Genomic DNA, 15301 nt, shown 5'->3' with positions numbered 1-15301 from the left:
CCATAGGAAAATTCTTTTCACATAAATTCACAAACTTGAATTTCTCAAGCAGATTTATTTGGCCAGTTTACAGAAGTTGGTTTACAACTTTTAAACTTTGGAATTATCTGTAAACATTATTTTACAAGCTTAAACTCCCTTTGACCCTAACTGGAGCCCATACAGGTGTCGCTCAGGTATAGGTGGAGTGTAAGATAGCTAGCCTGCAGTTGCTGGCTGGGCACATGGCCCTCTGGGGGCTAACCGCCTCCCACCCACTGGATATTTTCTATAAGGCTGTATATGGAGAGGTGCTTGTTGTAGTTCCCTTTCTGCCGCTCACCAAAAGTAAAATTATAAACAGTAAATTAGTGAATAAATGAGAAGTCATAATGATAAAGCTCATCCTGCTGAACAGCCTGTGGCAAATATATATAAATGAACTTTACTCTTTAAATTATTTAGTTCATATTGTGCATAACACAGGCCTTACTGTTACACCTGTAACAGAGGAGTTGGCCTTTGTTGCGCTTTATTTACACACTTTATTCCAATTAAACAAGTTCAGGCGAGCAAAACGACGTCATCAAACTGCGACTCGAATCACAGTTAAGACGTAATCTTTGTGAGACACTTTGTTGACACCATGTCGGCGGTGGATTTCAGAGGTAGCTAAATCAGTCTATTATTGTTTGTTAGAAAGTTGTTTCCGGTTCTTTTTTTGCTGTAATGATATTTAACAAGTCAAACATTAGCGTGTTATATTTAAATCCCTGAGCTAAAGCTGCTGTTTAAATTCAGTATTGGCAGCTATTTGTTAGTGTTAACGTAGAAGCTAACGTTAGCCACGATTAGCATAGCCTCCGCTTTGATTAAACGTCCCACTCAGTTAAAGCTGTGTTCGGTGACAGCACCGTTACTGATACTGACGAACTATTAAACCTGATGGTCAGTAATCAGCCTTCATATACACTGTGGCAACACTAATGTAACAGTAGAACGTTTTATTTTTACTCTGTCAAAAGCTACATACACTTAACACACTTCATCAGCACACATGAAAATATTCACTAATATTAAAAAAGTAAAAAGACAGCTAATCGAAACAGGTTGATGAAATGGTCATTTTTAAAAACGTAACTCCGTGATTGTGTGTGTGACATTAGTGCGTGGTGTAGTTAGTGTAAATTTACTAAAAACTGATCAGTACGTTTGATTATGTTACACTTGTGGTTCACAGACAACCTTCTGGGGATTTCCTGGGTGGACAGTGGCTGGGTGCCTATTCTCAATCCTGGAAATGTGCTGGACTATTTCTCTGAGAGGAGTAATCCCTTCTACGACCGCACCTGTAACAATGAGGTGGTGAAGATGCAGCGGCTCACTCTGGAACATCTGAAGTAAGTCCATCCTGCACACTTTGATTAGGTGTTACTTTACAGTAGGGGGGTGATCTGTGTGTACTGTATGAATTGTCAGGAAATAGCTTCTGTTAGAGAAAATATAATAAATAATAACATATAAAACATAGATACTGTACATTAATTCATTTTCAGTACACAGCTGTAAAGTTGTTGTATTAAGTGACAGTTGTGAAACTAAAATCAAAAATCATTGATTCTCTCCCACTTCCAGTCAGATGGTGGGAGTGGAGTACATTCTTCTTCATGCTCAGGAGCCAATTCTTTATATAATCCGTAAACAACAGAGGCAGTCAGCAACACAAGGTGAGCAGCGCAGCGTCTGATTATGCACAGCATATCACTGACAACTGTTCTATGTATTTCATTTCTGTGTCAGAGTTAGATTTATGAGTCTAAATTCAATACTGGCTGTTAGAGCCATTTGTATTTGTGTGTGTGTTTGAGTAATGCACTGGTTGCCACAGTAGGTGGCGTATTGAATGGCAACACATGAAATGTACAAGTAGAAGAGGAGGCAATTACTCCTCAGGTGTGTTGCTTACCGGGGAGAAGCACACAGTTTTTGACCGTCGCCGTTCAGAGCCCAATGTTTAAGCCTTTTGATTATTTTCATGTAAGTTATTGGTATAACGTATGTGAGTGAAGACCAAAGGCTGTTTTGTTACACGGTAAATAAATACATCATAATCGGAAGCACAAGTCGGATGTTTTGATTTATCTTATGGAGCAACCTCATGACGACGCGTCAATTACGCATCCCGGTAGCAGCCCCTCATTGTGGCTTAGGTTTATTTAGTTGAACCCAAGTCATTACATAAGTCAAAAACTAGGCTTCAGTTAGTTCGTTTGCCATCGCTTCATGGAGGAAGACTAGACGCTGGAGTTCCAACATTTGTTTAGCAGCCTGGAGGTTGTTTACAACTGCGTTCTTGGAGTCAACAGCTGATTCATTCATCAGGATTGTACGTCACGGCGCCCACCGCTTGCAAGGTAAAGAGTAGCGCTACCAACTTTATGGCCATACTAAAAGTGTGCACACAACTCTGTGAGTGTAATCCCAATGCATTGGTCGCTAAAACAACCCTGATAAACTGAACTTTTTCTCGTTACTTTCATCTTGGATTGCGTTGAGGTGTGAATTAAAAGACATTATGGACGGTAAACCAGACGTGGCTGCCGCGGAGCCCGCAGCTGCTGCAGCCTCTGTGGAAGAAGGAACTGTTAATGGGACAGAATCTGTAAAAAGTAAACGGTTTATTACATTAACACACAAAGCTCTTGTTGCAAAGATAGAAAAGTTACAAAATGTAAGAAGAGACAAATTACGTAAGGTTAAAAACCTGAGAAATGTAACTCAAGAGCTTATGCAGAGTGGTAATGCAAAAGAGGTAAAACATACACTGGAAAAAATTGTGCTTTTGTGTGGGGAAGCCAAACATGCTCATGTGGCTCTGTTGCCTCTAATGTCCACTGAAGAAAGTGAGAAACAAGATACTTGGTTTGCTGCAAAAATGCTTGTTGAAAATGGTTTCATTGCTGAGGTTGAAAAATGGTTAAATGATCATGGTGGTGAGGATGGTGATGATGGTGGCAAAGATGATGTTCACCCTGAGGACAGCATATCAAATGTTGCCAGTAAACATTCTCACCGAAAAAGCACATGTAGTGGTAAAAGCAGTAATAAATGTGGCAAAAGCACAGCTTCATCTTGCATTAAAGCAGAAGCAGAAAGGGCTGCACTTCTCGCTAGAGCTGCTGCTTTAAAGGAAAAGCATGCTTTGGAGGCCCAGGAAGAGCAGCTGAGAAGAAAAAGGGAGCAGCTTGAGATTGATGCTGAAATAGCTGCATCCACTGCAAAGTTAGTAGTTTTTCAAGCTGCCTCAGGATGTTCCAATATCTCACAGGCACCTTCTGATGGAATGAATTCTTACTTTCAAAATAATGAAGAACAAAACCCAAATTCCAAAGGACTCAATCCTGCAGCAGACTCATTTAAACCACACATGAGGAGTGCAATGCCACAAAACAGCTTGTCAGTGGTCCAACAGGATTCAAGTGAGCTGAATGCACACTCTCAGGGGAAAAAGGAAACCGAAACATCTGGAACAATGCAGTATGGAGATACACAACAAAACCTCTCTCTGCCAGTCAACAATGTGCCACCTGTATCAATGGAGCCACAGCAATTATATGCTACACCATTACAGGGAGACCTGTGCACCATAATGCACCGACAAAATGAAATCACAGCAGCTCTGGTTCAACAACAGCGCTTAATGCTCTTGCCTTCCCGAGACATTTCAGCATTTGATGGCGATCCTCTTCAGTATAAAACCTTCATAAGAGCTTTTGAACATAGTGTGGAATCAAAGGCTAGCAAAGCTGACTGCCTTTATTTCTTGGAGCAATTTACAAGAGGCCAACCTAGAGAATTGGTGAGGAGTTGTCAACACATGATTCCTGACAGAGGTTATCAACTGGCTAAAGAGCTTCTCCAAGAACACTTTGGAAACCAGTATAAGATCGGTGCAGCCTACATGGAGAAGGCTTTGGCTTGGCCTGTAGTGAAGGCAGAAGATGTGGGAGCACTACAAGCCTTTTCTCTATTTTTGCGAAGTTGTTGCAATGTAATGGAGGAACTTCAATATGTGCAAGAGCTGGACATGCCAACTAACATGAAAGTAATCATGACAAAGTTGCCATTTAAGTACAGAGAAAAATGGAGGATACGGGCATATGAAATACTGGAGAGGTACAATCGCAGAGCTTGCTTTAAGGATATGGTCTCATTTATTGAACGCCAAGTTAAGATAATTTCTGATCCTCTTTTTGGGGACATCCAAGATACAGTAAGTGGTTTGCCTGCATTAAAGAGTGGTAATAGGTTCAAGCCAAACTCAAAGTTCAGCAAGGTCAGAGGTAACAGCTTCGCCACAGTTACTGTAAGTGATGCAGCCAAGGGATGTGGATTTCCAAGCTCAGTCCAGCAGGGATCGGACTTAAAGGGAAGCATTTATGAAGCATGTGTCTGCTGCTCTCAGTTTCACAGGCTGGAAGAGTGTCCAAAACTGAAAGGGAAGAAGCATCGGGACAAAATTGAGTTTTTGAAGGAAAAGGGGATGTGTTTTGGCTGCCTGTGTAGTGGACACAGGAGCAAGGATTGCGACAGGCGCTTAACTTGCAAAGATTGTGGTCAGAACCATCCTACTGTGCTTCATATCCCTGGAAAGATAAGAGCCAACACAGGAAGTGAACCCACTAAGGGCACGGCACATGCTAAACCACCTGCATCAGAAACTTGCGGACATACAGGGGTGGGGAAGGAGGATAGCATTTTGTCTATCGTGCCAGTTCAGGTGAAATCCATTAGGGGAAGCAAGATAATACAAACATATGCATTCCTGGATCCTGGCAGTACGGCTACTTTCTGCTCAGAAGATCTTGTGCAAAGGCTGAAAGTTACAGGTAGGAAAACCAGTTTCCTTTTACGCACTATGGGGCAGGAAAAGGTTGTTTCAACTAGCACCCTGAATGGTTTGGAGGTGGCTGGTCTTGGCAGTAGCAGCTTCTACAGTCTCCCAGAAGTGCTTACACAAAATAAAATGCCAGTGAACACCAGTAACATTATCACACAGGAGGAATTGCAGAAATGGCCATATCTCTCTGATGTACGGATCCCATGCATTGATGCTAATGTTGACCTGTTGATTGGCACTAACACCCCTAAGGTATTGGAACCATGGGAGGTCATCAACAGCAGAGAGGATGGCCCATATGCAGTAAGAACTGTACTTGGCTGGGTGGTTAATGGTCCGCTTCGGGATGGAGAGAGCAGCAGGCCTAAAACAGGGTTCTCAGTGGCTGCTGTCAATAGGATTTCTATCTGTAAGCTGGAGGAAATGCTTATCAACCAATACAGACATGACTTCAATGAGCGAAGTTCAGAGGAACAAGGTATGTCAAGAGAAGATATGAGGTTCTTAAAGATGATGGATGAGTCAACCCAGCTGCAGGATGGACATTACAGCTTGAAAATGCCCTTCAGAAAGGACCAGCTCTCGCTTCCTAATAACCTCTCTATGGTTAAGCAAAGGCTGCTGGCATTAAAAGGGAAGTTCAGGAAAGATGAACTCTTCCACAAGGAATATACCAGCTTCTTCACTGATGTAATTAAGAATGGCTATGCAGAGAAAGTGCCTCAACATCAGCTGGAAGGTGAAAATGGAAAGCTCTGGTATATACCCCATCATGGTGTACGCCATCCCAAAAAGGGCACCTTGCGTATTGTATTTGACTGTTCCGCTGAGTATAAGGGAACTTCACTCAACAGGCAGCTCTTACAAGGCCCAAACCTCACTAGTTCACTGTTGGGTGTTCTAACCAGATTCAGACAGGAGCCAGTGGCATTTATGGGAGACATTAAATCTATGTTTTACCAAGTTAGGGTGGCTGAAGAGGACAAGGATTTTCTGCGCTTCCTGTGGTGGCCTGAGGGCAATGTGAATCAAGAGATTGAAGAATTTCGAATGACAGTTCATTTGTTTGGGGCTGTTTCTTCCCCAAGTTGTGCCAGTTATGCACTCAGGAGAACTGCAGAGGACAGTCAGGCTAACTTCTCATTAGAGGTTGTGGAAACAGTCAGAAGAAACTTTTACGTTGATGACTGTTTGAAGAGCTCGCGCTCAGACGAGGAGGCAGTTGTCATGGTTCAAGCTCTCACTGAAATCTGCCAAAAGGGAGGCTTCACTTTGACAAAGTGGATCAGTAATAGCCGGGCAGTACTGCAAACCATTGAAGAGGAGCACCGAGCGAAAGATTTAAAAGAGCTGGATTTGGATAGAGATGAGCTTCCAATCGAACGAGCTCTTGGGCTGCAATGGTGTGTGGAGTCAGACACATTCAAATTTAAAATGATGATGAAAGAACAACCACAGAGTAGGCGAGGAATGTTGTCCATAATCAGCTCGGTTTATGATCCTTTGGGTTTTCTTGCCCCAGTAACCCTCCCAGCCAAGGTTATGCTGCAAGAGCTCTGTCGGAGACGTTGTGGATGGGATAACAACATACCTGCAGACATCGGCCATCAGTGGAGAAGGTGGCTGGAAGACCTGAAAAGGTTGGCAGTACTCAAAGTTGAAAGATGCATTAAGCCAAAAGACTTTGGACAGCCTGTTAAGGCACAGCTGCACAACTTCTCTGATGCTAGTCAGGATGGGTTTGGTACTGTTACTTACCTCAGGATTGAAAACTGTAAGAGGGTCCATGTTTCTTTCCTTTTGGGTAAGGCAAGAGTTACTCCTCTAAAACCAGTAACCATTCCCCGTCTGGAGCTTGCGGCTGCTGTTTTATCTGTGCGGGTAGATCAGATGTTGAGAGCAGAATTGGAGCTGCCGCTAGATCAGTCAACTTTCTGGACAGACAGCACTGCAGTGCTCAAATACATAAAAAATGAGGATAAACGTTTCCACGTATTTGTAGCAAATAGGGTAACAACTATTCGAGATGCAACTCAAGTCTCTCAGTGGAGGTACATTAATACCAAGGACAACCCTGCAGACTATGCCTCTAGAGGTATGAAGGTTGGAGATCTGCTGAATGGGGTTAGCTGGATTGAGGGCCCAAAGTTTCTCCTTGGCCCAGAAAAGGATTGGCCTGCAGACATCACAGAGGTCACAATTGCAGATGATGATGATTTGGAGGTCAAAAGAGAAGCTACAGTAAATACCATCATTACTCAGGGCACTCCAACTGCTACAGATCAGCTTTTATCACACTTTTCAGATTGGAAGAGACTCAAAGTGGCGGTGGCATGGTTTCTCAAATGGAAGAAAATTCTGCTGCAGTTGAAACAAAGGAGAAAGGATTTATATGCTGTTGAGCGCCACATAAAAGAGGCAGGTGGATCATCTCTCAGTGTGCCACTGGAGATGGAGAGGGTCAGAAGAGCCATTGAAAGCCAGATGTTGTCAGCTGAGGATCTCTTGGATGCCGAAATGGCCATCATTCATTACAGTCAACAAAAGAGGTTCAAGAAAGAAATCGCTGCACTATCGGCTGGAAAATCTGTGTCAAGAGACAGTTCTGTGTACAAACTTGATCCATGTTTGCAAGATGGATTTCTGAGAGTAGGAGGACGGTTGAGTAAGGCTGCTTTGCCAGAGGAGACTAAGCATCCACTCATTCTGTCAAAAGATCAATACATTTCTACACTCATATTGAGGCACATTCACCAACAAGTGGGTCATGGTGGAAGAAATCTCACTCTGTCAAAACTGCGCAACAATTTTTGGATAACAAATTCTAATGCAGCTGTGAGGAAAATTATAACACAATGCTGCTTCTGCAGGCGGTATAAGGGAAGAGTAGGTGAGCAAAAAATGGCTGACCTACCAAAGGAGAGGCTTCTTCCTGATCTCCCTCCCTTTACAAATGTCGGAGTAGATTACTTTGGGCCTTTGGAAGTAAAAAGAGGTCGAAGTATCTGTAAACGTTATGGTGTCATCTTTACCTGTCTTGCAAGCAGAGCCATTCATTTGGAAGTTGCTCCATCCCTGGACACTGATGCATGTATTAATGCTATACGAAGGTTCATCAGTCGAAGAGGACAAGTGTCCAGTATGCGTTCAGATAATGGAACCAATTTTGTGGGAGCAGAGAAAGAGCTGAGGGAAGCGCTATCATCATTAAATCACAACCGGATACAGAGAGTTCTTTTGCAGGATGGTATCCAGTGGAACTTTAACCCACCTTCAGCATCACACCATGGTGGTGTCTGGGAACGTGCTATCCGCATGGTGAGGAAAGTTCTCACTTCTGTGCTGCATTTGCAAACTCTGGATGATGACGGTCTGCATACAGTCCTGTGTGAGGTGGAGTCTATATTGAATGGTCGTCCCCTCACCAACCTTTCAGATGATCCTAATGACCTCGAACCTCTCACTCCTAACCACATTCTTCTGTTGAAAGGGAAACCAGTCATGTCACCTGGACTTTTTAACAAGGATGACATGTATGTGAAAAGGAGATGGCGACAAGTGCAGTACATTGCAGATCTATTTTGGAAACGATGGGTACAGGAATACCTCCCTCTGCTGCAAGAACGCCAGAAATGGAATCAGACAAGGAGAAACTTCATTCCAGGAGACATCGTTGTTGTTATGGATTCTGCTGCTCCTCGTGGATCTTGGCTTCTGGGCAGAATTTTGAAGACTTTCCCGGACAAAAAAGGATTAGTACGCTCTGTGCGTCTCCAGACGAAGACAAACATTTTGGAAAGACCTGTCAGTAAGCTTTGCTTATTGCACGAAGCCAGAAGCACTTAGGGATGAGAGATAGTGACTTTGAGAAAAAAAAAAAAAAAAAAAAAAAAAGGGTTATGTTTTCTTTTTTGTTGTTATTGTTGTTAGATTCACTTTTATATGCATGTCACTCAAGTTATGGCTCTATTTGTTTACATGTGAAGGTAATTGTAATGTCTGTTGTCATTCAATTAGGGGCCGGCGTGTTAGAGCCATTTGTATTTGTGTGTGTGTTTGAGTAATGCACTGGTTGCCACAGTAGGTGGCGTATTGAATGGCAACACATGAAATGTACAAGTAGAAGAGGAGGCAATTACTCCTCAGGTGTGTTGCTTACCGGGGAGAAGCACACAGTTTTTGACCGTCGCCGTTCAGAGCCCAATGTTTAAGCCTTTTGATTATTTTCATGTAAGTTATTGGTATAACGTATGTGAGTGAAGACCAAAGGCTGTTTTGTTACACGGTAAATAAATACATCATAATCGGAAGCACAAGTCGGATGTTTTGATTTATCTTATGGAGCAACCTCATGACGACGCGTCAATTACGCATCCCGGTAGCAGCCCCTCATTGTGGCTTAGGTTTATTTAGTTGAACCCAAGTCATTACACTGGCAATAAAATAAAAAAGTGTGTACATGCACACAGTTTTTGATTTTGGACTCTTTGAATATCTAATTTCCACTTCTGCTTCTCCAGTGATTCCTTTGGCTGACTACTACATCATCGCAGGGGTGGTGTATCAGGCCCCAGACCTGGGAACAGTGATCAGCTCCAGAGCGGTGAGGATTTATAATATGATCCTGTTTATTACAAAGGCTGAAGATGGAGGATGTTGGTGTGTGGGATTGGAAAGGTTTTTACTGTGGGTGACATGAGTCACATCTGTTTTAGCTTTCTGCCGTCCATGGAATCCAGTCAGCGTTCGATGAGGCCATGTCGTATTGCCGCTACCACCCATCCAAAGGATACTGGTGGCACTTTAAGGACCAGGAGGAGAGAGGTTAGGTTTTGGTAATTCATTCAGTAGTTAGTGATTTTATTAGTAACAAGATCACAGACATTAACAAGAACAAATGGAGTAAAAGGAGTACAAGCTATGATGCTCTAATGACACTTCACAATGTTTCAGTGTTTTACTTTGGCAATAACGGCTTTAAAAAATCTTTCATTACAGAAAAAGCCAAGCCTAAGACAAAGAAGAAAGAGGAACCAAGTTCACTGTTTCAGAGGCACCGTGTGGACACACTCCTTCTGGACCTCAGGTCAAAGTTTCCGCCAACGTTTTACCAGGTACAGTTACACCACCTCAAAACATCTGTTAATGTAGAACCACTTCGGTCCATTCATTTCAGTTTCCCTGCAATAAGAATTACTTCATGATAATGTGACGTGATCCAAGTAATAATATTCTGTTTTCTGCCGTTTCAGCCAAAGCCTGGTGAGAAGCCTATTCCAGGTATGATTACGTCATGCTCAGAAGTTCCATGATCAATGTGTGTGACATCAGCAGCTTAACACTGTAACAGATGTCAGTAAGAGTCATCGCCTACTATTGATCTGATCCTGTCAGACAACAACTCGCTCACGTTTGTCCAGATATTCAACAAACAAACAAAAACAGAAATTCAATCTGACATGAACAAAGATCACAGCATGAAACTAAATAAAGTCTACTACTATAAATAACATAAAACAAAGAGAAAGAAAGACACTGTATAAAAACCCTCCAGGTTAAAGTCACTTAGTCTCCACAGCGGTCCTGATACTCTCTGGTTTGTCTGTGGTTTTATTATGTGCTTGTTGTGTGAATGTTAACACTCTGCCATGGGTCAACATACCATGGGCTGTGCTACTGGAATATTGGCTTAACTTGACAAGTGTGATTTAATACAAATATGACATCTAAAATGTAACGTATTACCCTTTTCCACCAAAATGATCAGGTAGAAGCAGGTTTTTTAAACGCGGGTAAACCTGCTAATAGCAGCTGATTGACTCCTTTTCCTCTGCCAGTTGAGTTTGTCTTTCAGTTCGGACTGAAGACACACACAACTGCATGAGTGCTGTCATCACCTGCACTTACAGAGCACACACAAACACAGGTGTGTTACAGCGCCTGTGCTCTGAAAGACCTTACAGCAGGAAAAGTGGTGAAAATTAACGAGTTCAACCGGGTTTTGTGTTTACAGCCGTAGACGATAAAAACCTGTGTCTACTGAAGAGTCACGTGACCTGGGTGTGAATGCTGATTGTTCCCTTTTCCATGATGTCAGCAAGTCTTAGCGGGCTTTTTGACCAGTGGAAAAGGGTCTGTAGTGTTGATGTTTTATTGTAGATGGAGTGAAGATCACTTGTTCCTGTTTTGCAGTGGAGGTGAAAAAGGAGCCTGAACCTCCCACAGAGGTGGTAAAACAAGAGGAGAGAGAACCAGCTACCAAGTCCTCCGCCCCAGCTCCACCCAGCAAACCTCCACCTGAGAAGAGAGCCAGGCTACAGTGACAGCAGCACTTCTCACACTCTGTGAAATGTCCGACAGCACCGAGAGGAAAACAGTTCAAGACTGCGAGTGTGTCTGTTCCTGGACCTGAAGCCGGTCTCTGCTGGTTCGCTCAGTTCACAGGATGCTAAGAATGAAAGGTGTGGCTTCAGAGCCATCACCCCTTTCTCACTGTGACCTCACTCTGTACACTTGTAGGTTTAGCGTTGTGGACATTTCAGGCAACTGTTCTACAAACAGGGGTTTTTATGATCAGCTGACAGCAGTGTTGGTGTCAGCTTACTGTTGACATAATCATGGTGGTTTTTTGTGACTTCAGAGGACAGTTTAACTCGCAGTCTGCTTCTCAGGGGGATGTGTCATAATGCATCATCACCAAGCTTCCTGACACATTGTTCTCTTTAATTACTGTCACTCATCTGTTTTTGAAAGAAAAACTCTGCTCTCTTGTTTTTGTATTAAACTGTCTCAGATATCATGTCCTGGTGTGTTTTATTGGATGACAGTTCGAATTCTCAGTGTATTTTCCTGCATCATTTACCTAATTTATTGTCATTCTAACCAAGAAATTACGGCTCAAAGCATTTACTGGATTTTACATTTCATAGCTTTGTGATTACAATTATGCTCAAACCAAAATGTATGAACCACATAGTGTTCATTGATCCACGGGCTGTTGATGGGGAGAGTCAGTCAGCTGTCATGTTGACGAGCCCTCTGCCCTCTTTGTAATGACTGCACCATCAAACATGATCTTTGTCCACAGTGGAAAGTAACTTTACACATCAACTGTGATGAAGTACAACCCTAATCTTAATACTTCTACTTCACTTTTTACTCCACTACACACGTCTGACAGCTGCAGTCACTGCTTTATTTACAGACATCTCATGTGACTAGTTTATAAAGATTCATCCAGTGGCTCCTCATAGAAGCAGCTTCTGTTTGATTCAGATGGTGATGTTGATGTTTGCAGTTTCACCAAATCATGAATTCCCCTCTAAACTTCTCAGATGGATTCATTTAAATATTTGTCTGACATGTCACAACTAAAACAGAGATTAGAGAAGAAAGTTGTTTTTGAATCCTTCCTACATCATTAATAATCTCCAAACATGTCTGGTTACCCACTGGATTAAACTAATAATCTGAATATAAACATACAGTAGGTAAAACTAGCTCCACCTCAGCCTATAGTATTAACAGTCTAATAATGATGTGTGTGATCGTATATCAGCCACAGATTCATTTTTATTTCTCCACCCGGCGACAGTCAGAGACGGAGGCATTTTGTGAGAACTAATTAAAATTTGGCATAGAAATTCACTAGGACTCAAGGATAGACTGATTAAATTTGGGGAGGTCAAAGGTTAAAGGTCAAGGTCACAGAGACCACAGAAAACACTTTCACACAATTTCACACAAATGGTTGATTGAATGATTTTTGACTTTGGATAAACAGGGATGTGACCTGAATTTAGTCTGAGTGGCTGAGGCAGACAACCAGGAGGAGGTGACTCTGGTTCTACTGAAGAGCACTTTAACTTTTACTCCACAGGGATTTTACATGGTTGTTTTGGTGCTTCAGTAAACAGCATTAATGATTTCAGTCGTATTTAATGGTCTTAACGAAGCAGCAAATTAAATTTAAATGGGAGGGTTTCGTCAGCAGGTGTCGCCATTTGGTCATATTTCATCCTTTTCCCTGATAATAAATGTAATTTTTTGTGTGTTTTCGCTCTGTCATCACTGTTGACTCGTCCTCAGGTCAAACGTGCTCAGTCACTCAGGAAATAATTTCCATTGTCATGAAGGCGGGAACAATAAAGTGGGTTAGTGATGTGTATTTTTAGCGCAGACAGTAGCTGCATCCATGGCTACCAGCTACCTCGCCGCCGAAGCCACGAAGAAGAAGTTTCTCGCAGGGCGTGGTGGGATAGGAGTCTCCTCGGTGGAGGACTGAACAGTGCCCCAGCTGGCTGGCTAGCTGCAGAGAAGATGGCTGCAGAGGGGATTTTCAGGCCAGTGTCTGAACATAGTCCGCCGTTTGTCATGTTCGGCGGCCACTAGCCAGCGTGTCCCCGCGGTTCTTCCGTGGATCGGTTCCGCTCGGATTCGTCGGAGGGGATAAATCAACATGGGGTCGCAGACTCTTCAGATCCTGAGGCAGGGGGTCTGGGCTTCAATCACAGGCGGATGGTACTACGACCCCGATCAGAATACATTCGTCAACGCTTTACATCTGTACATCTGGCTCTTTCTGCTGTGTTTCCCCTTCACTCTTTACATGGTGAGCGCTGCTGCTGCTGCTGCTGTTGTTGTTGTTGTTGTTGTTTTTTACCGCCTTTTTATCTCGGTGTTTTTGTCGTTAACTGTTACCAACAACGTAAGTTACCGAAGTGTCCGTTAGGTTAGCTGCCACTGGCTCCTAACGGTCGGTCTCGGTCTATTATCTGGAGCAGAGACAATGTAACGGCTATTTAAAGTAACGGAACAGCTTCACTGCTCTCAACATGTTCCACAGAATCTCCGAACCACCGTGTTTATCAACGGATAACCATCATTCAGGCGAACTAATGTACAGAATAACCCTTAACGCCCCCCCTCTAAGTGAACCATCCACCAACTAGATGGGACCATGACGCTCTTTTGTTTAAATTCAGTGTTTATCACAGCGTCTCAGTTCAGGATATGAACAATGGACCACACAGAACCGGGCTGTAATCAGTTAACCCCCCCGGTATCTGGTTGTTTTCCTCCTGTCGGTTGTGATTTGCAGTATCACCAGTTTTCAGAAGCTCCCAGCTGTGACTGAGCTCAGCTAACGAGGAGGTAGCAGCAGTCTGGTAATGGAGATGTCCAACAAACAGACTCACTGACTGTTTGTTTGTTTGTTACAAGGGTCTTTGTTTGTTTTCTTTAGGCTTGTTTACTTTTACTTTGACATGTAAACTGTCCAGAAAAGGGGCTTGACACGTCACTGACTGGTGTCACACGATCCGACACCATATCAAACTGTCTGATCGGGTTCAAACGTCAGTGAATCACATCACCAGAGTTTCTCAGACACTCTCAGTGAATGTCGTGTCAGGAAATAGCTTACTTCTATAATGAGAAGCTGATGTTTCACATGGGTTTGTGGTTTCCGTTCTATTCTGGAAATATGTTGGTCAGGTCTGTGGTGTATGTTGAGCCACAGGTTAGAGTGGTGCTGCTGTTGGGGGGGGGGGGGGGGTTCAATTTACACAGATACAGAAAAGCTGAAATCTGAAAATATATGGCTATTTTTTTATTAATTGATTATAACAATAGTTGCATAACTGATCGCTTATTTGATATGTTGGCTGTCACTCATTATGACTGAATGTCCTATACATTATTAATCTATCTACCTGTTGTCTTATAGATAGATAGATAGATAGATAGATATATACTTTATTTATCCCCTAGGGGAAATTTTGGATAAAAACAATGAAAAAAATAAACATTTCAAAATGAATTTCTCATTCTTTTTTAGGCCTATTTTATTGTCATTTTCAAGAGGAACAAAATAATCATTATAAGTTCAACTTTGGATAATAAACAAATAATTATAATAGTATGACATTACATTATCTCTCTCTAAGGAAAGGAAAATAAACATAAGATACAGCATGAAGGAAAGGGGTAGAGAAACAGTGATTGTAGCACCATAAAGCCACCAACCTGTTGACTGTTATATAAAATAAGTGTAAGATATCCAGTGTAAGTTCATTTCTTCTTCTTCTCTAACCTCAGGCTCTGCCGCCAACCATGGTGATAGTGGGAATCTACTGTGGTGTGATTGCTGCCATGTTCCTGCTGCTGAAGACGGTGAATTACCGCCTCCACCACGCCCTGGATGAGGGGGAGGTGGTAGAGGACCAGGCCAAGGAGAGTCAAGGCACCAGAGGTGGCACTGAGGGGGCTAATGATGGAGGTGTCACTCGTCTGGAGGACAGCAACGGCCCGGGGTAAGGTCCCGTCTCACACAGCCTGATGGGGGATTTAAAGACGCTCCCTGAGTGTGACAGAGCTGCTCTGTAGAGACTGTGGAGGAGCAAGGTGTAGCAGGAAGAGGAT

General features: G+C 42.8%; 2 protein-coding genes across 3 annotated transcripts in view; both read left to right on the top strand.

Moving 5' to 3' along the window:
• The first annotated feature begins 606 nt into the window (after positions 1–606).
• On the top strand, positions 607–11678 carry med6 (mediator complex subunit 6). Its single transcript, XM_056392596.1, has 8 exons — positions 607–647; positions 1220–1379; positions 1615–1706; positions 9400–9482; positions 9595–9703; positions 9878–9993; positions 10132–10159; positions 11072–11678. The coding sequence occupies exons 1-8, from the start codon at positions 626–628 to the stop codon at positions 11200–11202; spliced, it is 741 nt and encodes a 246-aa protein (XP_056248571.1). The 5' UTR covers positions 607–625; the 3' UTR covers positions 11203–11678.
• A 1188-nt stretch (positions 11679–12866) lies between these two features.
• pcnx1 (pecanex 1) overlaps positions 12867–15301 on the top strand; it is a 35262-nt gene continuing 32827 nt past the window's right edge. Inside the window, exons 1-2 of one of the 2 annotated variants that reach the window (XM_056393487.1) lie at positions 12867–13490; positions 14978–15192. In XM_056393487.1, coding sequence (XP_056249462.1) covers positions 13338–13490; positions 14978–15192 — 368 coding nt within the window. In that variant the 5' untranslated portion in view covers positions 12867–13337. The remainder of the gene's footprint in view (positions 13491–14977; positions 15193–15301) is intronic. The other variant, XM_056393486.1, reaches the window with a different exon arrangement.

This window comes from Seriola aureovittata, chromosome 13 (assembly GCF_021018895.1).
Source record: "Seriola aureovittata isolate HTS-2021-v1 ecotype China chromosome 13, ASM2101889v1, whole genome shotgun sequence".
Taxonomy (NCBI): Eukaryota; Metazoa; Chordata; class Actinopteri; order Carangiformes; family Carangidae; genus Seriola; species Seriola aureovittata.
Note: the sequence above shows the minus strand (reverse complement) of the source record. Positions and strands in the feature narration are given on the sequence as shown.